General features: G+C 36.7%; 9 protein-coding genes and 1 long non-coding RNA gene across 15 annotated transcripts; 7 read left to right on the top strand and 3 right to left on the bottom strand.

Annotated features, from left to right (window-relative positions):
• Positions 1 to 633: 633 nt before the first annotated feature.
• LOC104764010 (uncharacterized) lies at positions 634 to 6,982 on the top strand. Of its 2 annotated transcripts, none has more exons than XM_010487434.3 (11): positions 634 to 1,157; positions 1,924 to 2,466; positions 2,690 to 2,867; positions 2,984 to 3,202; positions 3,424 to 3,563; positions 3,734 to 4,023; positions 4,134 to 4,346; positions 4,445 to 4,942; positions 5,049 to 5,711; positions 5,798 to 6,340; positions 6,465 to 6,982. In XM_010487434.3, exons 7-11 carry the CDS (start codon positions 4,266 to 4,268, stop codon positions 6,687 to 6,689), a joined length of 2,010 nt encoding a protein of 669 aa, XP_010485736.2. In that variant the 5' UTR covers positions 634 to 1,157; positions 1,924 to 2,466; positions 2,690 to 2,867; positions 2,984 to 3,202; positions 3,424 to 3,563; positions 3,734 to 4,023; positions 4,134 to 4,265; the 3' UTR covers positions 6,690 to 6,982. The 2 variants fall into 2 exon arrangements, with proteins under 2 accessions (XP_010485736.2, XP_087359108.1); XM_087502982.1 differs by having other exon boundaries at positions 799 to 1,157; positions 4,109 to 4,346.
• On the top strand, positions 2,194 to 3,595 carry LOC147920049 (uncharacterized). The gene is made up of 4 exons (XM_087503107.1): positions 2,194 to 2,466; positions 2,690 to 2,853; positions 2,984 to 3,202; positions 3,424 to 3,595. Exons 1-4 carry the CDS (start codon positions 2,194 to 2,196, stop codon positions 3,593 to 3,595), a joined length of 828 nt encoding a protein of 275 aa, XP_087359233.1.
• Positions 6,983 to 11,414: 4,432 nt separating the features above from the next.
• On the top strand, positions 11,415 to 12,209 carry LOC104764011 (auxin-responsive protein SAUR29). The gene has a single exon (XM_010487435.3). The coding sequence runs from the start codon at positions 11,748 to 11,750 to the stop codon at positions 12,036 to 12,038; it is 291 nt and encodes a 96-aa protein (XP_010485737.1). The 5' UTR covers positions 11,415 to 11,747; the 3' UTR covers positions 12,039 to 12,209.
• A 384-nt stretch (positions 12,210 to 12,593) lies between these two features.
• LOC104764012 (protein EMBRYO SAC DEVELOPMENT ARREST 30) lies at positions 12,594 to 17,504 on the top strand. 3 transcript variants are annotated; one of them, XM_010487437.3, is made up of 12 exons: positions 12,594 to 12,827; positions 12,968 to 13,094; positions 13,229 to 13,441; positions 13,538 to 13,622; positions 13,898 to 13,968; positions 14,054 to 14,142; positions 14,270 to 14,513; positions 14,717 to 14,829; positions 15,124 to 15,214; positions 15,377 to 15,505; positions 15,838 to 16,391; positions 16,595 to 17,504. In XM_010487437.3, the coding sequence occupies exons 3-12, from the start codon at positions 13,277 to 13,279 to the stop codon at positions 17,022 to 17,024; spliced, it is 1,971 nt and encodes a 656-aa protein (XP_010485739.1). In that variant the 5' UTR covers positions 12,594 to 12,827; positions 12,968 to 13,094; positions 13,229 to 13,276; the 3' UTR covers positions 17,025 to 17,504. The 3 variants fall into 3 exon arrangements, with proteins under 3 accessions (XP_010485739.1, XP_087358485.1, XP_087358486.1); XM_087502360.1 differs by having other exon boundaries at positions 12,762 to 12,827; positions 14,080 to 14,142; XM_087502359.1 differs by having other exon boundaries at positions 12,760 to 13,094; positions 14,080 to 14,142.
• Positions 17,505 to 17,550: 46 nt separating this feature from the next.
• Positions 17,551 to 20,171, bottom strand: LOC104764014 (putative syntaxin-131). Of its 3 annotated transcripts, none has more exons than XR_015591261.1 (13): positions 20,005 to 20,164; positions 19,863 to 19,909; positions 19,388 to 19,492; positions 19,194 to 19,299; positions 19,002 to 19,090; positions 18,833 to 18,906; positions 18,714 to 18,756; positions 18,562 to 18,622; positions 18,440 to 18,465; positions 18,285 to 18,358; positions 18,109 to 18,189; positions 17,959 to 18,024; positions 17,551 to 17,879 (listed from the first exon to the last, which is right to left on the bottom strand). XR_015591261.1 is itself a non-coding variant. In XM_010487438.3 (13 exons), the coding sequence occupies exons 2-13, from the start codon at positions 19,878 to 19,880 to the stop codon at positions 17,706 to 17,708; spliced, it is 921 nt and encodes a 306-aa protein (XP_010485740.1). In that variant the 5' UTR covers positions 19,881 to 19,909; positions 20,005 to 20,171; the 3' UTR covers positions 17,551 to 17,705. The 3 variants fall into 3 exon arrangements, 2 of the variants coding, with proteins under 2 accessions (XP_010485740.1, XP_087358487.1); XM_010487438.3 differs by having other exon boundaries at positions 18,285 to 18,362; positions 20,005 to 20,171; XM_087502361.1 differs by having other exon boundaries at positions 17,551 to 18,024; positions 18,285 to 18,362.
• Positions 20,172 to 20,914: 743 nt separating this feature from the next.
• Positions 20,915 to 21,269, top strand: LOC109130763 (uncharacterized). The gene is made up of 2 exons (XM_019240774.2): positions 20,915 to 20,960; positions 21,046 to 21,269. Exons 1-2 carry the CDS (start codon positions 20,915 to 20,917, stop codon positions 21,267 to 21,269), a joined length of 270 nt encoding a protein of 89 aa, XP_019096319.2.
• A 208-nt stretch (positions 21,270 to 21,477) lies between these two features.
• Positions 21,478 to 22,050, bottom strand: LOC104764015 (auxin-responsive protein SAUR28). The gene has a single exon (XM_010487439.3). It carries the CDS (start codon positions 21,961 to 21,963, stop codon positions 21,688 to 21,690), a length of 276 nt encoding a protein of 91 aa, XP_010485741.1. The 5' UTR covers positions 21,964 to 22,050; the 3' UTR covers positions 21,478 to 21,687.
• A 1,129-nt stretch (positions 22,051 to 23,179) lies between these two features.
• LOC104764016 (auxin-responsive protein SAUR27) lies at positions 23,180 to 23,769 on the top strand. Its single transcript, XM_010487441.3, has one exon. The coding sequence runs from the start codon at positions 23,268 to 23,270 to the stop codon at positions 23,553 to 23,555; it is 288 nt and encodes a 95-aa protein (XP_010485743.1). The 5' UTR covers positions 23,180 to 23,267; the 3' UTR covers positions 23,556 to 23,769.
• Positions 23,770 to 24,219: 450 nt separating this feature from the next.
• Positions 24,220 to 24,835, top strand: LOC104764017 (auxin-responsive protein SAUR26). The gene has a single exon (XM_010487442.3). The coding sequence runs from the start codon at positions 24,329 to 24,331 to the stop codon at positions 24,614 to 24,616; it is 288 nt and encodes a 95-aa protein (XP_010485744.2). The 5' UTR covers positions 24,220 to 24,328; the 3' UTR covers positions 24,617 to 24,835.
• A 672-nt stretch (positions 24,836 to 25,507) lies between these two features.
• On the bottom strand, positions 25,508 to 26,358 carry LOC147920050 (uncharacterized). The gene is made up of 2 exons (XR_015590574.1): positions 26,104 to 26,358; positions 25,508 to 25,969 (listed from the first exon to the last, which is right to left on the bottom strand). It is a non-coding gene; the product is annotated as an uncharacterized LOC147920050 (long non-coding RNA).
• Positions 26,359 to 26,937: the final 579 nt, after the last annotated feature.

Genomic DNA, 26,937 nt, shown 5'->3' on the forward strand with positions numbered 1-26,937 from the left:
AGCTAATAAATTATAATCACACTTTTGTAAAATTTCAAGACATCCATTAAAAATATGTTTTTTATTTTATTTTATGTTTTGAATTGTTTATTTATTTATTTTTTTTAACAAATTTTTGAATTGTTTATTAATAATACAAAGTGGTCATGTAGTTTAAAGTTTATTCAACTATTCTTTGAATTTAAAATTTTCTTACTAATTGTATTGTAATAAAAGTATAATTTAATAACATCTACAAAACATTTACTAATTTCTTCATACAAATATTATTATAATAGTTAAAGTATAAAAAATTGTTTTTCTGTAAAAAAGAAGATAATGTATATAAATCCATATAAGATATAATTTTATTGATTAACGAAAACCAAAAATTAATAATTTACAATTACACTAACTATTAATAGATGATTTAACATATTTATCTAGAATACTTAATTTACATCTGTTTTTGTTTTTTTCCAGTTAAATAATTTTATTGTAAATTGTTTAATAGATTAAAATAAAATTATTAAAAGTTTGATTATACAATATATATGTTTTTAATAAAGTGTACCGCAAATTAGATTTCACCAATCAAACATTATTGTGTACCGCTTATTTGTATGAACCGCACTTGTCCCACAAGTACATTTGTTTTGCAGTTGATTTGTAGTGCACTATAAAACCGTTTTTCCCGTACAACCAAATACGCGGTCACTATTCGGATCCTCGGTTTCATACATGACTGTGTGTAATGTATGACTTTGTCCGCGTCTCACGTGACGACATCAAAAGGACCTTCTCTCTGTAGTTAGGTGTGGGCCGTGTGAGAGATGAGAGATGGACTTCTTCATCATCTCTTCTTCTCCGAGTCTTTAGCACGTCACGAATTAAAGGACTTTATAGTCATTTTGTTTAGTTTCTATCTAATTACAGATTTACCCCTTCGGGTCGGAGTTCTCTCTCGCTCATTCAGAAACTCTTTTCACACGGCCTCTGTTTCATATGGGAGAAGAGGGTATATTCTCTGTTTTGATTCGTTTCTGAAATTTCTTCATAGAAGATTCCATTGTGCTCTTTTCATTTATCCTCTCTTCTCTCTCTATTTGATTTCACATATATAATCTGTCTTTTAATCGGTCTCTCTGCTGTTACATCTCATCGGAGTTCAATTTCAGGTAACTTCTCTGTTTATTATTTTAAAACTCAATGTCAGTTTTGATTAAAACATCATCGACAACGGTTTTGTTTACTTCTTCTCTTTTGATTGGTGGTGAATGATTAAAGATGAGAGGCCAATTTTATTTTATTGTAAAATTAAAGTCTTGATTTTGAGTGATGGGTGCTTCCAAAGATAGTAAAATGTCCGTGATTTCTGTATTTTCTTTGGTATTTTGTGATGAATTTTGGAACTTTCTCGATTGTATTCTGCTACTCATTGTTGTCTTGGGGATCGAGTTTTATCTGTTTGCCATTTCTCGATTTTGTGTATGTGTGCTTTCTGGAGATTATTGTTTTAATGTCAATTCGTCTCTGTTTAATAAAGAGATCTAAGTTTGAGTGTTAAAAGGTGTGATCTTTTCCCCGGATTTGGTATGAGTCAGTCATAATTCGTGGACTCATTTTTTACTAAATGTATGTATGTATGTTGATTAACAAAGTTTGCTTATCGAGCTCCTTGTTTCGATTTAAGGTCTAATCTTAAGTACTTCTTGGTGTAACATCATCTGTTTGAGTGACACACTTCATGAGATTCTTTGCTTTGTGGTTGCTGCAAGTACTAGTCTTTAGAAGATGCATCTTTTTTTGGATTTGTTTTTTTAAGAAAAGGAGCGATGCTTTCCATTACTCTGGTTTACTTGTTTATTCTTTGTTGTCTAGATTCCTCACCGAAGCTACATAAGAATATTTATTAATCCATTATAACTTTTCTTATATGGACAGGAATTTTTCTGCTTCTCTTATGAAGTGATTGTGAAGATTTGAGTACACCAACCCCCCCTGAGTGATTTGTTCGACTCATTTTCAAGATGAAAAATCAGCTTTAGCATTAGTTCTATGGCATTGAACTCCATAGAGGGCCAGAAAAGACATTCTTCATTGTTCTTTTAGCTTAGTTATTAGAAACCGAGTCTTACTTTTTGGAGGTATTTGGTCTAGACACAACATTTGTGGCGAACAAGGTTTTAGTGGGAATTCTTGCCGTCTAGAAATATGGAATTGTCCGTCTCTCCTCAAGTCCAGAAAATGAACTTGCAAACTTCCCGTAAAAGCTCACTTTCAGGGTCTAGGAAAGATTTGTGGTTTGCTATACGAGAAGGGTCATTGGTTGATGTGGATTCAGCACTGACCGCGCTGAAGAAGAGCGGTGGCAATATTAATTTAAGGAATGTCTATGGTCTGACTCCTCTGCATATTGCCATCTGGAGAAACCACATTCCTATTGTTAGGAGGCTGCTTGCAGCTGGCGCTGATCCAGATGCTAGGGTTTGTGACCTTTCCTCTATTTGTGTCTTTTGATATATCTATGTATTTGTTTCTTCAGTTTATAATCTGGAATCTATAAGTTCCATGTTTATACTTAATCCTACCTATTTTACGTCATTTTTCAGTAAGTTATTTGGTTACTGTCTCTTTGTTTGTTGCAAATATTGTATTCATAATGCTTAGAAAATTGAGCTTGCCCTATATTGTATAATGTTCATTTCAGGATGGAGAATCTGGTTGGAGTAGTCTTCACAGAGCTTTGCATTTTGGTCATCTCGCGGTAGCTAGCGTACTAATTGACTCAGGTGCTTCTTTCACTCTGGAAGACATAAAACTGCGAACACCCGTTGATTTGGTCTCAGGTCCAGTGGCGCAGATTATTGGCGAGCAACAGAGTTCGGGTAACTAATCTTTTCTCAACCTTGACCTTTAAAGGAAAACATAATTCTTCTGGTCATTCTTTCAAACACTACTTTTGAGAAGCTGAAATGTTATTTTCATTTGTTTTTTTTTTCAGTGGCTACAGAGGTTTTCAGCTGGGGAAATGGTGCAAACTAACTGGCAATCAACATGTTCAGAAGCTACCCGGCAGAGTTGATTCGCTGCATGGTTGTTTAATTAAGCTGGTCTCTGCTGCAAAGTTCCATAGTGTTGCCATTAGTTCTCATGGAGAAGTATACACGTGGGGATTTGGAAGGGGTGGCCGCCTTGGACATCCTGAATTTGACATTCACAGGTATGTATTGTTGTTGTTATTACTCTGATATGGCGATTTGAGGAGGAGTTTATTTGCTTTCATTCCTACAAAATTTACATGGTGTTATTTGTTGCGTTTATATGAAGATTTCCACTTGCCTTTGGCGTTACTATTGTTTCAAAATTTGTTTTACTCTAGCAAGCTATGATTCTATGTACGCTTAGAAGACTATAATTGATCTTTCTGGTTTACTATCTCAGTGGTCAAGCTGCAGTTATTACTCCCCGCCAGGTTATAACCGGTTTAGGATCACGCCGTGTAAAGGCAGTTGCGGCAGCTAAGCACCACACTGTTATTGCTACGGAAGGCGGGAATGTATACACATGGGGTTCCAATAGAGGTACACTCAATCGGCTTCCTATTTTCCAGTGAATGGATCTCTAGTGCTCTATAATACTCAAGTTTTAGTTTCTTAGTTAATCTGAATGAGATGGATTTATGTCCAATCTATTTGGGTCACCTCGAGGTCTTTTATCCTAGAGGCTGATGTTGTTTGTGATGCTCTTGTAGAGGGTCAGCTTGGTTATACCTCTGTGGATACTCAGGCAACACCCCGCAAAGTTACTTCATTGAAGGCAAAGATTGTAGCTGTTTCTGCAGCAAACAAACATACTGCCGTAGTTTCTGAGTGCGGTGAAGTTTTCACTTGGGGATGCAACAAGGAAGGTCAGCTTGGTTATGGAACCTCAAACTCAGCATCAAACTATTCTCCCCGATTGGTTGATCACTTGAAAGGAAAAGTTTTCACGGCTGTTGCATCTTCAAAATATCACACTCTAGTGTTGCGAGACGATGGAGAGGTAAAGTTTCTTACGACATGTTAAGTTTGTCAATATGTAAAGTTTAAAGAATGTATGAGCGTGTGGAAATTTTACTTTTCTTTAGTATTCTTTCTTTCTTCTGTGACCAGGTGTACACCTGGGGTCATCGGCTGGTGACTCCAAGACGTGTTATTATTTCCCGGAATTTAAAGAAAGCTGGGAGCACACTGTTAAATTTTCACCGTAGGAGACCTCTTCGATTGACTGCAATAGCTGCGGGAATGGTACACAGCTTGGCTCTAGCAGAAGATGGTGCATTGTTTTATTGGGTTTCCTCCGACTCCAATCATCGATGTCAACAGGTTGGATTCAACCTTCTCTTGTTATCTTAAAAAAATGTAGATAACTCAATATGACTTGCATAGTAACAATCAAAATATGTTTATTCCGGTTCTTGCAGTTGCATTCGCTGCACGGTAAAACAGTTGTGAGCATTTCAGCGGGTAAATACTGGGCATCTGCTGTTACTAGCACAGGTGAAGTTTACATGTGGGATGGGAAAAATGGTAAAGATATGCCACCGTCTCTTTCTCGCCTCCACAACTTGAAAAGGGCAACCACAGTTGCTGTTGGTGAAACACATCTTCTGGTTGTGGGTTCTCTGTATCATCCTGCCTATGCTCCTACTGTGCTTAAGAAGTCTCAGACTCTGCAAGCGGATGAAAGTAGGGATGAAGAAGATGAAGAACTTGATGAAGGTTTTATGTTTGATGATGTGGAATCTGTGAATGTCTTAAAAGCCGTTCAACACGATAATCCTAAGGAGAGGACCGTACCTAGTTTGAAAAGTTTATGCGAGAAGGTGGCAGCGGAGTGTATTGTAGAGCCACGAAATGCTATTCAACTGCTTGAAATTGCAGATTCGCTTGGAGCAGAGGACCTTAAGAAGTACTGTGAGGTAATGCTAACCTTCCTTTGTGATTGCACACTACACGTTTATGTTCAGTGTTTTCTTTTTATGCTCTCGCTGATGAAAACCATATACGTTTGTGTTCTTCCTGCAGGACATTGTGATTCGAAACCTTGACTTTATTTTGACGGTTTCTCCCCAATCAATTGCAAATACATCACCTGATGTTCTTGCCAATCTCGAGAAATTATTGGATGACAGATCATCTGAAACATGGAGCTCCCGACCACTTCCAACACCAACAGCCACATTTCCTGTTGTTATAGATAGTGAAGAGGAGGAAAGTGAGAGCGACGTTCTAAGAACTCGTGACAACCATGTGAAACACTGTTCCAGTATTGCTGAGGGAAGTACTCGAATGGATTCATTCTTGCAACCAGAAGATGAGTTGGCTCAACGCAATTCCAAAGAAGTCCGAGCTTTGAGGAAAAAGTTGCAACAAATTGAGATCCTTGAAGCAAAACAATCCAGGGGACAACTTCTTGATGGTCAGCAAATAGCAAAACTTCAAAAGAAACTAGATATCGAAAGTTCACTGGTAGAACTTGGTATTCCTGTTGAAGAGTCTCCAGAGGCAAAATCATCAACAGCTTTGCCGCTAGATGGAAAGGCCAACAAGAAGGGGAAAAAGAAGAAAAAGGGAAAACAGAGGTTTGTACAGGTTGAGACATTCCCTGATTTTGGTGAAGTTAAAGTGGAAATAGATACAATGCAGGGTAAAGAAATTGAGGAAATCTCTGAAGCTATCAAGCCAAAGGTTAGTTTCAGTACCGGTTTGATCATATTAGTTACGGTTTTATCTACATCAGTTGAATTAGTTTTGTGTTGTACTTATTCTACTAGGATGGCAAAATCATGTTGGATAAGACGGTGATTAGTGGGTTCCCCAAGGAATCAGACTTTGTCTCACTCTCGCAGAAGAAAGATAATCCACCAGATTCGCCGAGAAGCAAGAAACTTGGAACGGCAGCAAACAAGAAGAAGAACAGAAAGGGTGGGCTTTCCATGTTCTTAACTGGTGCTCTTGATGATATCCCTAAACCTGTTGTTATTCCTCCACCAAAGCCTAAGTTTGAAGGTCCTGTGTGGGGTGGAGCTAAGACTCCTAAAGGATTATCTTCCCTCCGGGATATTCAAGACGAACAAAGCAAGAATCGGCCTCATGAACCTGTCAGGACAGCTAAAAATCAGCCAGGCGATGATTCTTCTGGTAAAACAGAAGGAAAGATATTACTGAGTTCTTTCTTGACTACGAAGCCAATTCCAGTGGAATCAGCTAAAAGTTTGCAGCAATCTGATATGGAAAGAGGGACTCCTCCTTGGGTTTCTTCTGAAACTCCTCGTAACCTGTCCCGACCTTCTCTCAGAGATATCCAGATGCAGGAGGTAAGTTGTTCATATGTTTGAAGAATGCTTCTAAAGAAACAGACAAGATTGTCTTGTTGCATCACACAGTTTGTGTTTGAGAGCTCATCTTCTCTCGGTGGTGTCTTTGTCTTGTCTAATGCAGGTGAAGAAGCAACAGTCTCTTTCCCACAGTCCAAAGACAAAAACATCAGGCTTCACTGTCACAACCGGGCAAGGATCTCCATCAGATTCGCCTGGAACTAATCGATGGTTCAAACCAGAGATAGATGCTCCATCACCCATAAGATCAATCCAGATCGAAGAAAAAGCCATGAAGGATCTCCGCCGCTTCTACAGCAGCGTGAAGATAGTCAGAAACCAGCCTTGATGATTGAGTGAATGAGGCATTAAGTTTTCAAGAGCTCTCATTCTCAAAACTCAAAAAGTGTTGTAGTAGTAATTGTATGATGTCTCCGCTGTACATAGGGTGTCCTCTTAACTGGTCAGCCATCTTTTTTTTTTTTTTTTCTTTCAATTTGTTAGTCTTTGGTAGTAGCTACCAAAGTAGGGCTCATGTTGATGTACATCGCTGGTGTACATGAAGCTTTTAAACCTTCTCACAAACCATTTTAGATGTACATAATCTCGTGATAATAAAACAAGCTTAGATAATTCTTTCAATATTATGTGTCCTTGTTTAGTAGCAACAAAGCGGGTACTGACTCTTTGGTTTGATTCTCCCTTGTAAAGATGCTGTCCCAAAATAAAGAGTTTGAATAGTAATTTCTGTCAACAACCGAGATTTTTTACCTCTCTCTTTTATTGTTGGTAAAAAACGAACATAAATTATAAATATAACTTGGAAATAAAAAAATCATTGGAGTAGAAGTGAAAAAAAAAAAAAAAAACGCTAAATATAGAATCCATTAATAATAGAGAGAGCTTTGGCATGGAAATAAATCCACAAAAGAGAAGGCACCAACGGACATGAGTATGTGGTACAAGCTACACCAAACACTCGTCCGGAACAACCAATATACAGTCCAACGAACAAGGTCCATTGTACATGTTGTATATGAATGGGAGAATTGAGCTGGAACATGGCAATTCCAAAAGCGAACATGGAGTAAGTGTAGATCAAGACATCTACACTTGGGTAATTGAAGGTTATGTAGTAGATTGTCGTCACAAGAATGATGGAAAAGATCACTCGTGTACCGGGTAAAGGAGGGGTAAAGGAGGTTCATGTTCTTTATAGATGCAAATAGTGGTCGGGAAGTGTAACATAAGTAACATCACCACGTACAAGGTTGTGCCACCGATGCTTGCGTATTGCAACGAACATGTTGAAGGACATAGCCTGTAAAGTGAAACGGAGATTCCCAATAACGACAATGTTGCTATTAACTTCCACCACAACCCTCTCATCTCTATTTGTTTTTTCTTTTTTTTACTTGGGAAAACTGGTTAAGTGGGAGAATATATATGCTCCAACGAGATTTTAATGAATCAATTTTCACCTTTTAAATATTTAGTATTTGATGATTTAGCCTTATCTTATCACATATCAGTATATTTTGTGTTTATCTATAATTAATTTGTTTATTGACAGGCAAATTTTGGGTTAATCTATTATTATCATTATTTTTTATTTTATTTTGGTCAACAAAATTAGAAAATATTAAATTAAATACATCAATTAATTACACCAAAGAGTGTTTCTCGGTGGGTGACATATTTCACATGTATATCTATATATATACTGTATTATGCAACTAAAAGTTTTAATTTGTACACTTCTAACCGATTCAGAGGATTATCAAGTTTCAAGTTCCTGCTTAAAGAAAGAGGAGACAAATCGTTAAACCAAAAAAAAAGAATCCACATTCCCTGATCTTGATTTGGAATCTGAAAGTTACGTTTTGTTGAACATGCATGGAAACAAATGCTAATCAGCATTTTACTATAAAGAGACGATATAATTTAATTATTAACTTATACATAAAGCATAGTCATTTGATACAGAAGAGCTGAGTTCATTAAGATAGTTTTTTTTTTGATCAAAGTTTATTAAGATAGTTCAAGCATTATTATCTCATGCTCTTGCCCCTTTGGGATGACCATATTAAGATATATATATATACAGAGTCGAAAAAAATTTCCACTTAAATCATTTTTCTGATAAGTGAGAGAGTGACAGAGAGAGATCATTTATCTTCTATAAAAGGGAGTCACTAATACACTTTTCAAGTTTCAAACCGATTCTGTTGCAGTCTCGGAAAAAAAAAAAAAACCAGAATCATTCTTCTTCTAGAGGATCAAAACTATCAGCAGTGTTCCACCAACTTTGGTCGAGAACATCAATCGATCGTCTCAAGCTCCTCAGATCCGATTGAGAGGAGCCTTGAAAGATGAAGAAGCTGAACAGATTGCTTCGACTGAAGTGACAGAGACGTTGGTGGACTCCAAATCACCAAGGCCTGTTAATGTGTCAAAACAGCATAAACCCATTAACACTTCAGCGAAGCCCAACAAGAACAATACTTTTACAAAGCCCAACAATGAGACAAAAGCTTCTCCTCTTCAACGGCTAACTCCACCTGCACAAAAGACCAAAATTAGAGTGAAGACAGAGCAAGCAAGTACGGATCCAATCAACCTCAGGAACAGATTTGAGTGTCTTGACACACTAGACACCTAATGATTGTATGAGCTGTCAGGGCAGAAAGCCCTAGCATTGTATCTACTATAAAAGCAAAACAATGTAATGAAACAATCAAGGAAATAAAAAGAGAGAAATGTTATTTACCTAAAAGAGCCGCTGAGCTTCTTCTTCAAAAACCTCCTTCGCTCTTTAGAAATCTTTCTTTCTCTTCTTCGTTAGGAAGCATCATGTTGGCGTTCGTTGCAAGAACACGATTGGTTTACCCGAGGATTCAAGCATGGGCGTGGTTGTTTGTGTGCATGATCAGTGTATTGTCGTCATCTCACAACTTGGGGAATACGGAATCTATAACTGCTGTCTTACTCTTTTCGTTTCTGGCGACTCTTCCCAAATTGGCTCCGCAGAACCGTATCAATCTCCGGGAGATTCTTAGCAACAAAGTATATGCAGTCGTTAGAACTGCAGGGTTGGTAACGTTCTTCAACTTCTTTTACTGGATTGGGAGCTATATGACGGTTGAACAAGGTTGGTCTCCTTATCTTGCTGCTGCCTTCTTTTACCTCTACGTTCTTGCGGTAGATATTGAGTTCGGAGTAGACGAAGACATCGGTGTCTCAGATGGTTTGATCTTCGCAATCTATTGCCGCGTTCTTTCTCAGTTGAACGCACCGTTCTTGGGAATCCAATTTGCGTTTGCCATGTTCATTCTTTATAAACATCTAAAGCCGGAATTGTTTCCGCTCCCAGTTCAAGATGACGTTTCCGACGTTGAGCATGAATTTTTTTTGAGGTTGGGGATGGTTTTTTCGAGATCGAAGATGATATTATCGAAGGCGATGACGCAGTTGCAGATGAAATCGATGTTTTAGGTTATCAAGGCGATAACGAATCTGATCTCAGTGGCGAAATGGAAGATTTTTACGCAGTCGAACAAGAAATTGAAGAAGTCGAACCACCAGTAAACCTCAACGCCGCCGTGATTGAAGAAGTCGAACCACCAGTTAACCCCAACGCCGCCGCAGCTGCCGTCGAAGTCCCGATCGCTAGGCTCATTCTTTGGGCTCAGTGTTTTTGCACTTGTGTTCTAGTGGGCCTAATCGTACGTCGAAGTCCCCGTCGCTAACTCATTCTTTGGACTCAGTGTTTTTGCACTTGCGTTCTAGTGGGCCTAGTCGTACGTCGTCGTTAGTTTGGTCTAGTATTCGGTTCATATTCTTTTTTTTTTTCAAATATTAGGATTTGAGAGAAAAATGCCATTGAATTTTAACCAAGACAGTTTGAAATGTAAAGGGCACTTTTTGATCTTGATATGATGATGAACAGTTTAACACAGTCATAATGTATCAATGGAGACCATGCTATTTCTTTTTCTTTTCTTTTTTAATATTAGGATTTGAGAGAAAAATGCCATTCAATTTTAACCAAGACAGGATGTCTAATTAATCTTATTTATGATATTAATATAAGTTTATATGCCTTAATCTTATTTATGATATTTTTTAGTTCCTTCTATAGAATTAGAAATAGCATGGTCTTAGTCAAGTATCTTTATAAATTATGAAAGAAACTCAGTAATTTAAAAATACAGGAGACAAAATCTCGAAATTGACTTGAATTAAAATCAAATTCTGTCAAATATAAATAAATACATAAGAGTAAACTGAGTTTTGACCAAATTCACTAGAAAATACATAAGTCCAAATTAATAGATTCATATACACTTTGACTATATATAAGAAAAAAAAAAAAACTAAATTGACAGCTGATTTCCCATCATGCAAATAATGTATAGATCGTCTCTTTATTTCGTCTCTTTATTTCCACTCATATTGGAGGAGACATCCTGATGGATAACAATTTAGTTTTTAATGGGATAATTAATATATAATGGTGAAAGCTTCGAATTTCTCTTTAAATCGGGTTTGGAGTGTAAGCTCCATTGAGATTAGACCAAATATCTGATAACACATGACATGTTGTATATTGTGAATTTCCTCAGTTGCTATAGTTTTCTTTTTATGTATTTCTTTCTCTCTCTCTCAAACGCAACTCAGTTTAACCTCTTTTAGATCTTGACATAGCTCTGAACAGTCTATAATTTCATTTTTTTATACTGGATTGTCTTTCCTTACTAGTTACTCTGTTTTATAATGAAGACAAGAAGCTTTCACTGTGCCCCTGATGATATGAATTGCTTTCATTGTATCTCATCAAATCAACCAACCAACCATATATATGACTTTGTCTCCAACAGGGACCCTCCATTGATACATTATGACTGTGTTAATCTGTTCATCATCATATCAAGATCACAAAGAGAGAGATTAGTAAATTTTAGCCACATAAAGTTTCTTTTCTAGGATTGTCATGTGATCCTATTTCTAGATATTGTTGAGAACAACTTAATTAGTGACAGAGACCCGTTGTTCTGCTGGTGAACAACTTCATGTCCCCACATAAGTTTGTTCTTATAGAAAGATTTGGTAATGTGAGAAATCAATTTCAACCAGAGAAGCTTGAGTTGAGAGAAGAGGACAAAAACATACCAGAGAGATTTCTTATGGATACATATGTGAAGGAAACAAGAGCACATGCCAATATCTATAATAGCATCTGAGAAAACATAATCATGTGATACTCTATTCTTGCATGTCCCACGAAACACTATATAGATCTATCTATAAATACCGACCTCTTAACAACATCTTCTTCATATCATCAACAACAAGAAGCAATCCAAGTACTTGAGTCTAAACAAAATCAATTTTTGGAAAACAAAAAATGGCTTTGGTAAGAGGTTTGATGGCTGCAAAGAAGATTATTGGGGGATCAGTAGGAGGAACGAGGAAAGAAACTTCAGCACCAAAAGGGTTTCTTGCAGTGTACGTAGGTGAGAGCCAGAAGAAGAAGCAGAGACACATTGTGCCAGTCTCATACTTGAACCAGCCTTTGTTCCAAGATCTTCTCATAAAGGCTGAAGAAGAGTTCGGATTCAATCATCCGATGGGTGGTTTGACGATCCCTTGTCCTGAAGATACCTTCCTCACTGTAACTTCTCGTATCCATGGATGATCATCGTCTGAAGACAATTTTTTTTAACATTCTTTTTAATTGTTAAATTAGATGACACTTTTTCATCTTTCTTTAAATTGAAAGATTTGATATAGATGATAGGGAATATTCCAATGTGTAAATGCCAAATTTTGTGTAATGATATAAGAATCAAACAAAAAGATCCAGAAAGATTTCGATCTTATGTGTTTATTGAGAGAGTTACAGTATAATACAACTGTGAAGAAAAAAAAAAAAAAAATCATACTGCAGAATCAGTGAGAATCAATCAATGATATCATATAATTATCCAAACCGGTTTTATACGCAGAGACCCGGTTTGTTTGTGTTTTGAGTAATTGAGATTTGAGGATAAAATTGGGGTTTTTTTCGAATATTATTTCCAATTGAAACATAACCGACGCCATAAACTAATGTACCTAACTTTGAACCGGCTAATCAATATGGGGTTCCGGTTAAAGAATGAGTCATAACCGGGTTTACTATTCTTACACACCAAAATCAAACCGATTGATACCCCGTTTATTTGTCGGTGTTACTCGAACCGAAGCCCTTAATGAAGGGTCAACGGGAGATATGAATCATAAATTGCGATAAATTGAATGGGGATTTGGTGATTTGGTTCTCAACCGAAAATCGTAAACCGGAATTGGAGCCGGTTATCGAAACTGTAGTGGTAGAGTCGAGTTCATAATATATATTTTTGTATGCAGCAGAGTTTGTCTGTTAACAAAGCAACCCCTCTCTCTTCCTCAGCAGAGGCTTCTTCGATTTCTGGGAAATCTGTCAGTGAGTTTTTGTCTCCCCTTTAATATACTCTCTCTCTCTCTTTCTCTCTTTCTCTCTCTTACACACCAACTACTTCCTTCCTTCTGACTCTGGCACGGGTCTTTTGTTTGTTTTCTCCTGGAAACTTCCATTGATACAAGAACAAGATGCGAGAAATCTCTCAAGTTTCTTTTAAACGCATCTCTTTGATCAGATCCTAATCGTGCCGAGGCTGTTGCAGTTCTAATTCGCCTCGTTTTTGACCCCCTGGATCTCGCCTTGAATTGGGTATAATTTAATTAACAATACATAGAGGGGACGAGCTTGTTCTCGGAGTTTGGAGAATTTTAAAATTCGTGTGTGTTTTGTGAGATATTGGCATCTGGATTTGAATTTTTAAACTGTTATTTTTGGATTTTTAGGGTTCTTTAGTTGAGGGGAATAGAGCTCGATTTCGGGCTGGGTAGAAGATGGTGTTCAAATCAAGAATAAAATGGATTGCGCTTTTTGTGCTCATCTTATCAATGGGATCCCTCATTGTTCATCTTTCCATCACAAAGTCTTCAGGTGTACAGTTGGTCTTTTCTGCTAGAGATAACCTTTGGCAAGATTTTGATTCTTTGTTAGGTTCTCAGGTACTCTATATTTATTTATATATATGGATTCAATCTGAGTGGATTGATTACTGCTGCAGAATGTTTTAATGTTTCTTTGTGTTTACTGTGTTGCAGGATTTTAGAAATAAGCACTTATGGCGGCCTGTTAGATCGTTGGAGACCTTGCAGCCTTATGCCAATCCAAGAAATACTTACCCTGGTACTGTATCTTACTTTGTTTTCATGCTCAATTTGCATTTAGTTTACACTACTATCTACAGATGTTTTAAACTATGTATCTTTTAGCTGCTTTGATGTCTGTATCTTTATTGCTCAATGTTTGTTTACTCTATTTTGTATCAAACCATAGAGGAATTATATAAGCCATTAGGGATGATGTATGTTGTGTTCGATACTTATTTGAGCAGGAAAAGCCTATTCGGATTTTTTTTATGTTTAATCTTGTTAATTTTTCGTGGCACTGTCTTTTTGCAGCGCCCAGCTCGAAAAACAATGGTTTCATTTATGCAAAGATATTTGGTGGATTTGACAAGATACGATCTTCTGTATGTATCACTTGACTCTATAATTTAAGATTCCTCTCTGTGTTTTCCGTCATGCATGTTGATAACGTCTTTGCAAATTTTCTAGATATGTGATCTTGTCACCATATCCAGGCTTCTAAATGCTACTCTTGTCATTCCAGAGCTTCAAGAAAGTCTTCGCTCTAAAGGCATTAGGTACGCCCTAGCTCTTGTCTGTTTTTTAAATATTTGCCCGTTTCTCCATGCTTTTCTGTTAGAGCATGCTTATTTGCCTTTGTATCAGACTCTTCTTTACTCTTGTTTTTATTTACATGCTGTGCAGCAACAAGTTCAAGAGTTTCTCCTATCTTTATGATGAAGAGCAGTTTATATCCTTTCTTAAAAATGATGTTATAGTTACAAAGACCCTCCCTGAGAGCTTGAAAGCCGCAAGAAAACGGAATGAGTTCCCTCTTTTTAAGCCCAAAAACTCTGCATCACCAAAATTTTACCTCGAGGATGTATTGCCAAAGTTAAAGAAAGCTAATGTTATTGGACTGATCGTCTCTGATGGGGGATGCTTGCAGGTACAGTGTTTTCTTTTTTTTTCTCCCTTCAGAGTGTTATATCTTTTGTATGCAGTAACTTCTAAATTTATAGAGATCTATGAGTAGACTTTTTGCCTGCTAACTACCATCACTCGTCATATCATGTTTTATGTTTAAGTGTGAGACAAAGCTATATAGTTAAACAAGGTGTTTTATCCTCAACAATGTTGTCTTGTTTTCAGTCAATTTTGCCAGCTTCAATGCCTGAACTTCAAAGATTAAGGTGTAGAGTTGCCTTCCATGCCCTCCAGCTTCGTTCAGAAATCCAGGTGCTGGGCAAAAAGATGGTTGACAGGTATTTGTGATACTTGCAATTCAAAACTAAATTGAAGAAGGGGACGAACTCAGGAGATAGTTGTGTATTTTGGTTAGCAAGGGGGTGGTGAAAGAACACTAGATGCTAAGGATTTGTTTCTTTAATGATGGAGTAACTAGCTGATAACTATAATAAACAAGTATCAGGGGAGGCTATTCTCTCAATTTAGCTTGGGATCTTGAGGTGGATTACTACGTGTCATGGTTTTATCCATCTACCACTAAGTACAGTGCATCCCTGACAGAATTGAGATACGTGATTTCCATTATATAGGTTACGTAAATCTGGTCAACCTTTCCTAGCTTATCACCCTGGCTTAGTGAGGGAAAAATTGGCATATCATGGTTGTGCTGAGCTTTTCCAGGTAAAATTCTCCAACCTTGTCCATCTGTATTCTTTAATAGAACAAAGTGTTTATTTCAGCTACATTGTTTTCCTGTCTACCTTTTATGCTTGAATTATATAGGGAAGTAGTTTTGATGGTGGAAACAGTTTCTGACCCTATTCATCCTTTCAATTCTTAAAGGACATTCACAGTGAACTCATCCAATATCGGCGGGCTCAGATGATCAAGCAGAAAATTATTTCAGAAGAACTTATTATAAACTCGCACTTGCGCAGGGACAATGGCTTATGTCCTCTCATGCCAGAAGAGGTACTCAAATCTTGTCTCAAGTTATGCTAAAAATGCTTATATGGGCGCCTTATTATATTTCACTACCCTCTATGTCTGCATTCGTGCTGTCTCTTGAAAGCTGAAACTGCCTCAAAAACATGTGGCCCCTATGTCCCTGAATTCTTGGAGTTTCTAGCGAAGCTAAATATATATGCAAAGTTTCTATGCTTACATGTAATACCCATGTGATACACTGTTTTCAAGCTCGAGTGTTCCTTATGCTGAAATTATAATTCACCAATTGGATTATTGGCTTACTGCTGTTCTTATGGAACTAAATTGGCTTTATAATTGGTATTGTAATTTTGCAGGTTGGAATTCTTTTGAGAGCATTGGGTTATTCTCAAAAGGCGATCATATATTTAGCTGGTTCTGAAATGTTTGGCGGCCAACGGGTTTTGATCCCTCTGCGTGCTATGTTCCCTAATGTAGTGGATCGGACTAATTTATGCAGCACAGAAGAGTTATCAGATTTGGTTGGTCCTGAGATACCGCTTCCAGAAAATACATATGAAATGCCTCCTCGAAAAAGCGATAAGCAGCTCAAAGAAGAGTGGAACAAGGCAGGTCCTCGGCCTCGACCTCTACCTCCTCCTCCAGACAGACCTATCTACCAGCACGAAAAAGAAGGATGGTATGGTTGGCTTACGGAGAATGACACAGAACCAAGCCCTTCACCAATGGATCTTAGGAATCAAGCACATAGGTTACTGTGGGATGCCCTTGATTTTGTTGTTTCTGTAGAAGCTGATGTGTTCTTCCCCGGTTTCAACAACGATGGTAGTGGGTGGCCAGAGTTTTCAAGTTTGGTGATGGGTCAGAGGCTCTATGAAAGGCCCTCTTCACGAACATATAGACTAGACAGGTAAGAAAGGCTATTGTTAATTACTGCATTTAGCTTCTTTCCATAGTTAAGTTAATTGCACACTTGTTATGCGGATAAACTTCTTACTCTTTTGGGTTCATTATTTCGTAAAATGTAGCTGATCATGCATCTTATGATTCACTAAATTTTGTGGAATCTACGTTTTGCAAATTCATTAACTATTCACTGATTTACTCAAACAGGAAAGTTATTCAAGAACTTTTCAACGTTACCCGTGAGGACATGTACCATCCTAACCGTAACTGGACACTTCGTGTGAGGAAACATCTTAACTCAAGTTTGGGTGAAAGTGGGCTTATCAGGCAGTCTATGCTTTCGAAACCCAGGTCGTTTCTCTCGCATCCACTTCCTGAATGCTCATGTAGAACATCGGCCCTTGATGATTCCAGGAAAATACGGAGTGATGATAGCAGATTTCTCTATGGAGGTGAGGATGAATGCCCTAAATGGATAAAATCAGCTGGAGTAGAAAAGAGTAAAACTGATGATGGTGATCAGCCTGATTATGAACATGATCTTCTCACTGAACAGTCAGAAACTGAAGAAGAGTTTGCAAAAAGTAAGGTGGCTTCAGCGTTTGACCAGGATGAAGAATGGGATCCTAATGACTAGCGTGACAACTATGAAAATTCTGCTGTGAGGTGACATTTGATTTTTTTTCCAGATTCTTTCAGGAAAGGCAAAAAAGGAAACATACGGAGTTTTTTTTTTTAGCGTTTTCCACAGTTCCCGGCTTTTTTTTACCCTTTCTGAGAATAAGCTTTAGTGTTATTCTTTTGTTATTAGCTCCTTGCAAGTTAGTTGCATACTCTTTATACGTCAAAACCTTCTCAAAGATAGCAGTATTGCCTCTGGACGCCCGTTATGTAGCAAAGGATGCCCGTTATGCTTCATCCTTCTCTGAGGTCTTCCTTTGAAGCAAATGTGAAGCTGGAGGTATCTTTTGCTCTTCTTTTTCTCATCATTGTAAATCTGATTAAGGTTCATATTCAGATTCTTTTATCCCTTTTTCTACAATAGTTTTTCTGGATTTGTTTTGACACACTACAGATATAAAAGATAAAGGTATATTTCTACAGAATTTTAATACAACACTTGCTGTCTCCTGATTCACATTCATATTCATTAGGCTGAGATGTTCACTACAAATAGTTAATTCATTAATCCGGTCAAAAGAATACATAATTTTCATAGTGATAGTGGAAGGTTAATAGTATGAGATGTGATGAATACACATGTATATATACTGTTGTATACAGAAGCTCCTGAAGCAGGGAGAGAGAGAAGAGAACCTTAGGCACCATTTTTCTGTGTCCATGGTTTGAGAACAGAGATAACAGTAATGATAATGATGATAAGAAGAATAAGGATGGCAATGCACATCCATTTCCTTGAACTCTTCTGGCTTTTTACTGCCTTTGCTAGGTTGTTGTTCCCGGATTGAACATGATCTACAGAGCTCGAGACCTGATATAGAAACAGAGTAAGAAGGATTTTGAAGAAATCCAAACTCAAGGTATTTAACAGGTACTGAAGAGACTGATACCATATTCTCTATGTTGTCTAACATCTCTCCCTGTGCATCCACCAGCACGGCCATATCGAGAAACACCTAACCGTAAACATAAAAGAGAAGAGAATCAGCGAAGAATTAAAATGAATTTTGAGAGTTTTAGGTAACTCGGAGAGGTTTTACCTGTTGCAGGTTAAGGAGTTTCTTCTCTAAATCTCTAACAGCGTCATGGCGTTCCTGAATCTCGGCCAGTGTATCCATTATCTGCACAGAGCCAGCAAATAACCTGAGTAAAGCACGTTATAGTTGTCTTGTTGAACAGGAGGTAATCAGATGAGTGCGGGAACTTAGTTACAAACCTGTCCTCGTCCTTGCTCCCTGATCGCTTTCTGGAATATCTGCTCACTGTCTCCAGTTTCGATCAATCTATCAACTGTCTACACACCCGAAATTGACTATTATGAACTGATTCAATAGATTCTAATCACTACAATCAGAGTTTTTAAGTCCTTGCCTCTTCATCAGCTCGTTGGCCAGTCACTAATCATTGTCAAGATCAGAACAGCAAAAAACAATTAGCTCTTAAAAGATCATTAATGGAACAATTGACTCTTAAGAGAGATTCTCAATTCAAACCTGTGAACACACGCCTCTCTACAACTTCTCTGTATTCTTGTTGAATGTTATGTCTTAGAGTCTGCAGATAACAAAGATAACAGCCAAGGACAACTTTCTTAGAGAGCTTTCCACTTTTTTAGAATTTGCGTAGAGCCTTTCTTTAAACTTACTTGGAATTCAGATATCTTTTCCTTAAATTTTTTCTTAACCGCACTGCCGAAGAAAAAAGTGTTAAGGGAGACTGAAATATATAATTAGCAATTCTTGAGTTTTGAAAGGCGAAACTCACATAGTTGTGGCTGTTCTTGTTCTGTCTACACCTGTTCCTTTCCCACAACCCGGTTTAGTCCGGTTCTCCAGATTCTGAAGAAATCAATCTGAGTGTGAGACAAGATGACCAACACTGATCATAGAAACAGATGCAAAAAATTAACAATGTAGTCATCTCTAAGCCTAACCTCTTGATCCAGTTCTTCGATCTTTCCTTTGATGAAACGAGAAATTCTTCCCACTTCATCAACATCTCTCTCCATCCTCTGTTTGATTGCTGCAGAACAGAAAAACATAGGAACAAAAGATTCAGTTTATCATCTAAAACTTGGATCAAGAACTTGCTTCAGAGTTTCCAATTCGAACTCGTTAAGGTTTACATTTCATAGCAGGAGCCTTAGTGACGGCTTTCGTCTCCTCGTGTGCTCCTTGAAGCTTCTTGAGATGCTTGTCAAGCTTCTCATATTGCTTTTCGATTTCTTGGACCTGTACAGTAGATATGATCTCAATAGGCGGCATACACGACAAGTAACACTAATTGAGAAGAGTTTGCAGAGGGATACAGAAGCTTTACTTTTTTGAAGAAACCAGAGAGCCCGAGATCTCCAGAGTTACCTGGGCCATGTCCTGACTCAATATCGCTTCTATTAGAGCGATCCCTGGAAAACTCTAACGAGCCCTGTCAAGTCAAGACACTTGTCATATCATCATCTTAGAAACATTAATGATCATTAACTTGAAAACGTTTGATCTTTTACATAAACCTTCAGATATATTTGATCACGTTGCTTCTATAAAAGTTTTTTTTTGAATCTCACAGGCAGGGGAACAATCGTCATCCACTGGTTTTTCTCGGGATAAATTTCGAATTAAAGAAACATTATCTTGTAAAAATCTTGTAACCCAAGCAACTTAAAAAAACCCTAGATTCTGAGTTTCTAATTTCAAAATTTAGAGAGGATTTATTAAAGATACACGATTTAGAGCAGAAATCGCCGTAATCTCCAAAGCAAACAGAGAAAAGTTTGAAGGAAAAAGATAAGACTAACCTTCAAGAGGTCGTTCATTGTGGGAGAACTGGAACAGAGCAAAAGATCTAAAAAAGCATAAGGAAACTTGTCAAACAATCAACAAAGATCTATAAAAGCATAAGAATTTTTTTTGCCACAATTGGAAAGATAAAAAAAAAACCTGGTTTTGTAATAAACCCAGATCTCTTTTGTTCTCTTCCTTATTTTTTTTGTTTGTTTTGATGATCCTAAAAATCAACAAGAGAGATAAATCCAGAGACAGAGAGGAGAGAGACAAGGGAGCTTCGTTACCGTATAAAGCAGAGCACAAAGATGAGAATGTTAGACACGTACGGTTAGACTCAACGGTTAAGATATCATTGATAATTTATGTTCGTTTTTTACCAACAATAAAAGAGAGAGGTAAAAAATCTCGGTTGTTGACAGAAATTACTATTCAAACTCTTTATTTTGGGACAGCATCTTTACAAGGGAGAATCAAACCAAAGAGTCAGTACCCGCTTTGTTGCTACTAAACAAGGACACATAATATTGAAAGAATTATCTAAGCTTGTTTTATTATCACGAGATTATGTACATCTAAAATGGTTTGTGAGAAGGTTTAAAAGCTTCATGTACACCAGCGATGTACATCAACATGAGCCCTACTTTGGTAGCTACTACCAAAGACTAACAAATTGAAAGAAAAAAAAAAAAAAAAAAAGAAGACTGCTGACCAGTTAAGAGGTAACCCCATGTACAGCGGAGACATCATATAGAATTTGATTATAATTCAAGTCAATTTCGAGATTTTGTCTCCTGTATTTTTAAATTAGTGAGTTTCTTTCATAATTTATAAATACTTGACTAAGAGTCTAAGACCATGCTATTTCTAAGTCTATAGAAGGAACTAAAAAATATCATAAATAAGATTAATTAAAATCTATTATATATTTCTTATTTAGATATTTATATATTTGTAATTGTACCCATTATAGTTTAGGATACTTTTCTACTATATTAACCTCTCGCATAATTAAGCTTTTGCTTTCACAATTTTTCAAACACTATTATCTTCAAATTCTGAAACAATGGAGAAAATATCAAAGAAGTGTGTTTTCCTAGTTGTTATATCCGGTAAATTTCATACTATTTTATTAAATATATTTTTACATGTCGTAAGTGTTTATTTATAACAATGTATGTTTTTTCGGCTTTATAGTGATGAGTACCGTAACAATTCGAAATGTTGAGGCAAAACGTTTATTACATGAAGAAATATCTCAAATGAAGCTGCATCATGAAGTTCCAACGCAAGTTATTACACCACAAAGATTTCACTGCGAAACAGGGTATTATATAAAATGTGTTCCCGATCCATTTTTTTGTTATATGCCTTTGTCAATGCTAAATTTATATATCATCACGTTTAATCGAATAAAGTAACAATTAGTTGAGAATTGTATTGGGAAAAAATGTTTTTTAAACACATATACTCCAATAGTTTTATGTCGGTTGGTATTGTTTATTCAAAAATTATATTTGGTGTCACTCAAAACTTTGACAACTAATCTGTATTCATTAGTCATAATTTTGAAAACTGCCCGCTCTGAGCCAAAGATTGTTGTAGAACAGTTTTTGTAGACAGATCTAATATTTTGAAAATAGTTTCAAATTAAGGATGTAATCAGAAGATTTTCTGGATTATGCATTATGCATATGTTTGATGATGCCATGTTTCTTTCACATCGAAATTTCTATCTTTGGATCAAATCTTTTGGGTTAGAAAGATAAAAAAATTGTCAATATATTTACAAAAAAATGTTGTTCCTCTTATCTAGGGTCATCATTGTTCATCCTTGGATTAGATCTGAGAAGTTATACTGATAAAAGTATATGCAGGACAACAAATCGTCAAGCCGCCCATAGGATGATCAAATCCAAACTCTTCTTCGCCTTTACTTAGAAGAGACTGAAATGAAGGCTGGTTCAAGTATGAGACTGGTACAAAGTATCTCTGCTTCTTCTCTTGGTTCTCACCGACGTATACCGCAAGAAACCCTTTTGGTGCTTTGCTCGTTCTTGCTAAGGAGCCGCCAGGAATCTTCTTTGCACTGAAGATACTTCTCACTAAAGCCATTTTTTTTTCTCGAGGTTTAACTCTTGAAGCTTTTGAATATGTTTGGGATCAAAGAAAGGACTAAAGAGATCGATTTCAAGATCTGGATTGCTTGTGGGCTGATGATGCTGATATTCTTTATATATAGATCAAATTAATGAGTTGAAACCTATCTAAAATCAATTGAGTACAATGGTGCCTACGAGTGTGGGACACACAAGGACAAGAAATTTTCACATGCTATTACAATCTACACTCACATAGGACCAAGAGAACAAGATCACATGCTAAGGCCATTGAAGAAGTTTCTCTACGTAGATTGATTGATGTATTATGAAATCCACTTAACTAACCATGTCACAGTTTGAGACTAAAGTTTTGTCATAATGAATGACAGTTTTGATACATGTTCTTAGTTAGTAACCATGACAGAAAAGTGACATTTAACAGGTCACTAAGTGTGATGTTTTGAGATTACAGCGGCGTCGTAAATAGTGACTAATTTGATATGTGATTTTGGTCATGAAATAAAACGTATTTGGGACAATAATTTTAGTAAGCAATTATGACATTTTAGATATGTTTACCAATCGTTACATTTGGTGACGAAATAGATATGTATGAGTTAGTCGTAACTCATGTGACGTTTTAGTGACTAAAAAAAATTTGTGACCAGTGTATTGTAACCATTCACCAATCGTCACAGATTCGTAACAATATTTTTATTGTGACGAAAAAAAACTTATTGTGACGGAATATTACGTGACAATGGACTCATTTTCTTGTAGTGCCTTGATCAGATAAACACAATAAGAAATTAATCAATAGATGGGACCAGATTAGCTAGGACATAGAAACTTCCAATCTACATAGCATTTGTCATGTGATATGTTCTTGAATATATTGTGATATAAACTTGTTGTTTGAAACCTGACCCCATCTGACCATAGTATGTTGTGAAGAAGGTTTTGGCCATCAGAAGCTGGATTTTGACCACAGAGATCCAATCCCTATATAAATTCAAGAAACAGGACACAGTCACACAAATCATTACAACCCAATGAAACATGGTAGAACAGAACTGACCCAATGTTTCATATATCTTTTTAATATTTTTTTCCCATTAGCATTTGACGGAAGGCAGACAGATGCATGTGAAACTCTCAATTCATATACGTCCCCACACTTTTCTAGAACACAGGTTTCATATATCCTTTCTTATTGATCTATTTATAAGGACCCAAAACAGAACACATCTTCATAACCATCAATAATAAGCAATCTAAGAACTCTAAGATTCAAACATCAAGACTTTCTAGACAAAAATGGCTATGGTGAGAAGTCTCTTTGTTGAAAAGAAGATATTTGGAGGCTCCTTAGCAGGAACGAGGAAAACAACTTCAGCACCAAAAGGGTTTCTTGCAGTGTACGTAGGAGAGTGCCAGAAGAAGCAGAGATACTTAGTGCCAGTCTCATACTTGAGCCAGCCATTGTTTCAAGCTCTTCTCAGTAAATCCGAGGAAGAGTTCGGATATGATCATCCGATGGGTGGTTTGACGATCCCTTGTCTTGAAGATACTTTCCTTACAGTAACTTCTCGGATCCAAGGATAATGATTGATCATCCGAAGATACACTTTATTTTTTACTGTAGATAGATGACAATTTTTTCTTTCAATTTTGATCATGAGGATAGAACTTCCAATGTAAATACCAGTTCTTCTTTGTGTATTGTGACAATGAACGATGGAATCAAACAAATTCCGGATATTGTTTTTTCCTTTTTCTTAAGGCAATTTCTAGTTTTACCCTCGCGGAGGTGATTCAATGTTTCTCTTCCATATGCAAACTCGAATTCAAGCTTGTCTATGCTCTTAATGTATTTTAGGTTTTGCTTTTTTTCTATTGGATCTCAATTTTTCTAAAAGAAACATCATTCAACGAAGCGTCTGCGGCCTAGCTAACCTTGCCACCTTGGTCATATGTATTGATCAAGGTTCTGCAGACAGAAGACTGTGACAGCCTGACAGGGTTTGTTAGGTGGATTCAATCACTACAGAGAAACTTCATATATGTCCTTGTACATGTGATCTTGTTTTCTTGGTCTTAAGTGAGTACAGATTGTGATAGCTCTGCTTTAAATGCTAGAACAGAACCATGTGAAGAAAATTGTGTTCATGTAAGCCCCACACTTGTAGACAATGTTGTTTTCAATTGATTTTGGACAGGTTTGAAGTTTCAACTCACTCTCGCAGATCTATATATACAGAAAGACATGAATTCTTTATCATCATCAGCTTACAAGCAATCGAGAACTAGAATCTCTCTCATTTATATCCATACATCTTTCTTCACAAGCTTCGAGAATCTAATTTCCAAACAAGAAAATGGCTTTGGTGAGAAGTCTCTTTAGCGCAAAGAAGATTCTTGGCGGCTCTCTAGCAAGAACAAGCAGCAAGACACCACCAAAAGGGTTTCTTGCGGTGTACGTCGGTGAGAGCCAGAAGAAGCAGAGTCGACACTTTATACCAGTCTCATACTTGAACGAACCTTCATTTCAAGTTCTTCTAAGTAAAGCCGAAGAAGAGTTTGGTTTTGACCATCCGATGGGTGGCTTGACAATCCCTTGTCCTGAAGATACTTTTATCAGTATAACGTCTCAGCTCCAAGGATGAAGATGATGATCCAACAAATAAACATTTAACACATTTATTTTTACTAGCTAGAGGAGGAGTATTCGATGTGAATAGAGATGACATTTTTTTCTTTCTCCTCTTTTCTTTTTGATAGAGTTTGTTCCAGAGGAATAGAAAATTTCGAATTTGAATGCCATTTTTGTGTAACAAAATATCAAATCATTTCAAGTTGCGGAAACTTTTTTTCTTGATCCAATACTTTTAACGAGTATGAAACAGACTAAACAAAGATATATCACTGGATGACTTAGCAATCTAAATATCAGTTACTACAATCATGTAAAAGGTCCTAAAAAGATCTCTTCATTACAGCAAATCTTGAAATTGAGTTGATAGGAGGATCTGAGTGATTGCCTAAACTAACCTGGGACGCCATGGAAGCTGAAGTGTCTGTTCTAAATCACTCTGTTCTATCATGAAGACAAAAAGATTTAATGCTACTCCTGATGATGTGAAGTTACCTTTGTCTCTCATTAAGTCAAGCTGAAGCATATGACTTTGTCTTTCACAGTGATACTTGATCATTCATATATACTTGGGACCCTCCAGTGATACGTGTTGATTTTCTTCATCCTCACATCAACATCACATGAAGAAAAGAAAAGAAAAGAAAAAAAACTTAATTAAGCCAAGCAAACTTTTATAGCATTGTCATGTGATCCGATTCTGAAAATGGTTGAGAAACAAATTAATAAGTGAAAAGAATCTATGTTCTGCTGGTGAGGAACTTCATGTCCCCAGTCACCACATAAGTTTTCTTTTATAGAAAAGATTTGCGATGAGAACTCAATTTCAGCCACAGAGTCCTATTGGAAATATGAAGAAGCAAGAGCACAGCATGTCACATTTAGAAATCTGAAAAGACAGAACTATGTGAAACTATGTCTTTGTAACTCCCTTGAAACTCTTGATAGATCTATATATAATGGCCCAAAACAGAACAACCATCAACAACAAGAAGCAATTAAACACTTTGAATCTTTTTCTCTGATCAATCCTACATCAGAAGTTTCAAAGATCACAACTTTCGGACAAAGAAAATGGCTTTGGTGAGAGGTTTCTTGGGTTCAAAGAAGATTCTTGGTCGCTCTGTAGTAGGAATTAACAAAGCAACTTCAGCACCAAAAGGGTTTCTTGCACTGAACGTAGGTGAGAGCCAGAAAGAAGCATGCAGAGACACATTATGCCAGTCTCATACTTGAACCAGCGTTTGTTTCAAGATCTTCTCATTGAGGCTGAAGAAGAGTTCGGATTCAATCACCACATGGGCGGTTTGACCATCCCTTGTCCTGAAAATACTTTCCTCAAGGATGATGATCATCTGCAGATAGCCTAACAGTAGTTTTTAACCCTAGGTGGTTTGACCAATTCAATGTATATGGATGATTCAATTTGTTTCTCTTTCTTTTAGAACTTTCTCCATGTACCCCCTTATGAATTAAAAATAAAGAGAAAACAGTTCATACCATTCTATCCACCTTTTCCTTGACTTCAAAGACCTGGTAGAAAACTAAATCTCAAGATTACTTGTACAACCGTACGTAGATCGCAAACCCAACTAACGTCCATGAGCCAGCATTAAAAGTCTTGAAAGATGGAACTGTTTCCTTCAAGGCGTCGATGATAACGTTTCTCCTGAAAGAAGAATAACAACAAATAAAGAAATCGGAAAGTTAATAGGTCTGATGAGGACGACGTTACCGTGGTTGGCTACCCCGAACTTTAATTATCCGGATGTATATATATATATATATATTTTTGGCTATTTCCAGTTTTGTCCTTTGGTTTCCGATAATCTTTGAAGGGGCAGAAACGAGATTTATTATAGCTACGGCGGTGGCATAGGAAGCGAGCGAATCGATCAGTGGCCATGGATTTGGGAAAGACCGAAAGAGTATATAGGTTTTTTAGTCCAAGTGGTTGTTTTTTTTTTTTTTTTTTTCTTTTAGTATGACTTTCTTTTTTTTTTTTGGTAGAGTTAGTATGACTTTCTTTTGTTTGGCTTTGAAAAATATTGGTAAATTCTTTTGCAACTTGAGAAGAGTATTATAGGCTTTAATAAAAGAAGTTGTCATTTTTCAATTGACTTTTTTTTTGTTTGACTTCGAGCAAAACGTCCACACACAAAAAATCGGCAACCGAGTTACATATGTAAATAATTTTGTTTTTTTTTGTTTTGTTTAACAAACAACGCATATATGTAAATTCCAAGGAAAAAAAACAATCATTGACAGAAGATCCCCAGTTTGGATAAAACTAAAAGTAGTGGGGGAGTTTGTAATAAATAAAAAAGTATTAAG

The sequence above is a fragment of the Camelina sativa genome, chromosome 19 (genome assembly GCF_030686135.1).
Source record: "Camelina sativa cultivar CO46 ecotype springtype chromosome 19, ASM3068613v1".
In the NCBI taxonomy this organism is placed as follows: domain Eukaryota; kingdom Viridiplantae; phylum Streptophyta; class Magnoliopsida; order Brassicales; family Brassicaceae; genus Camelina; species Camelina sativa.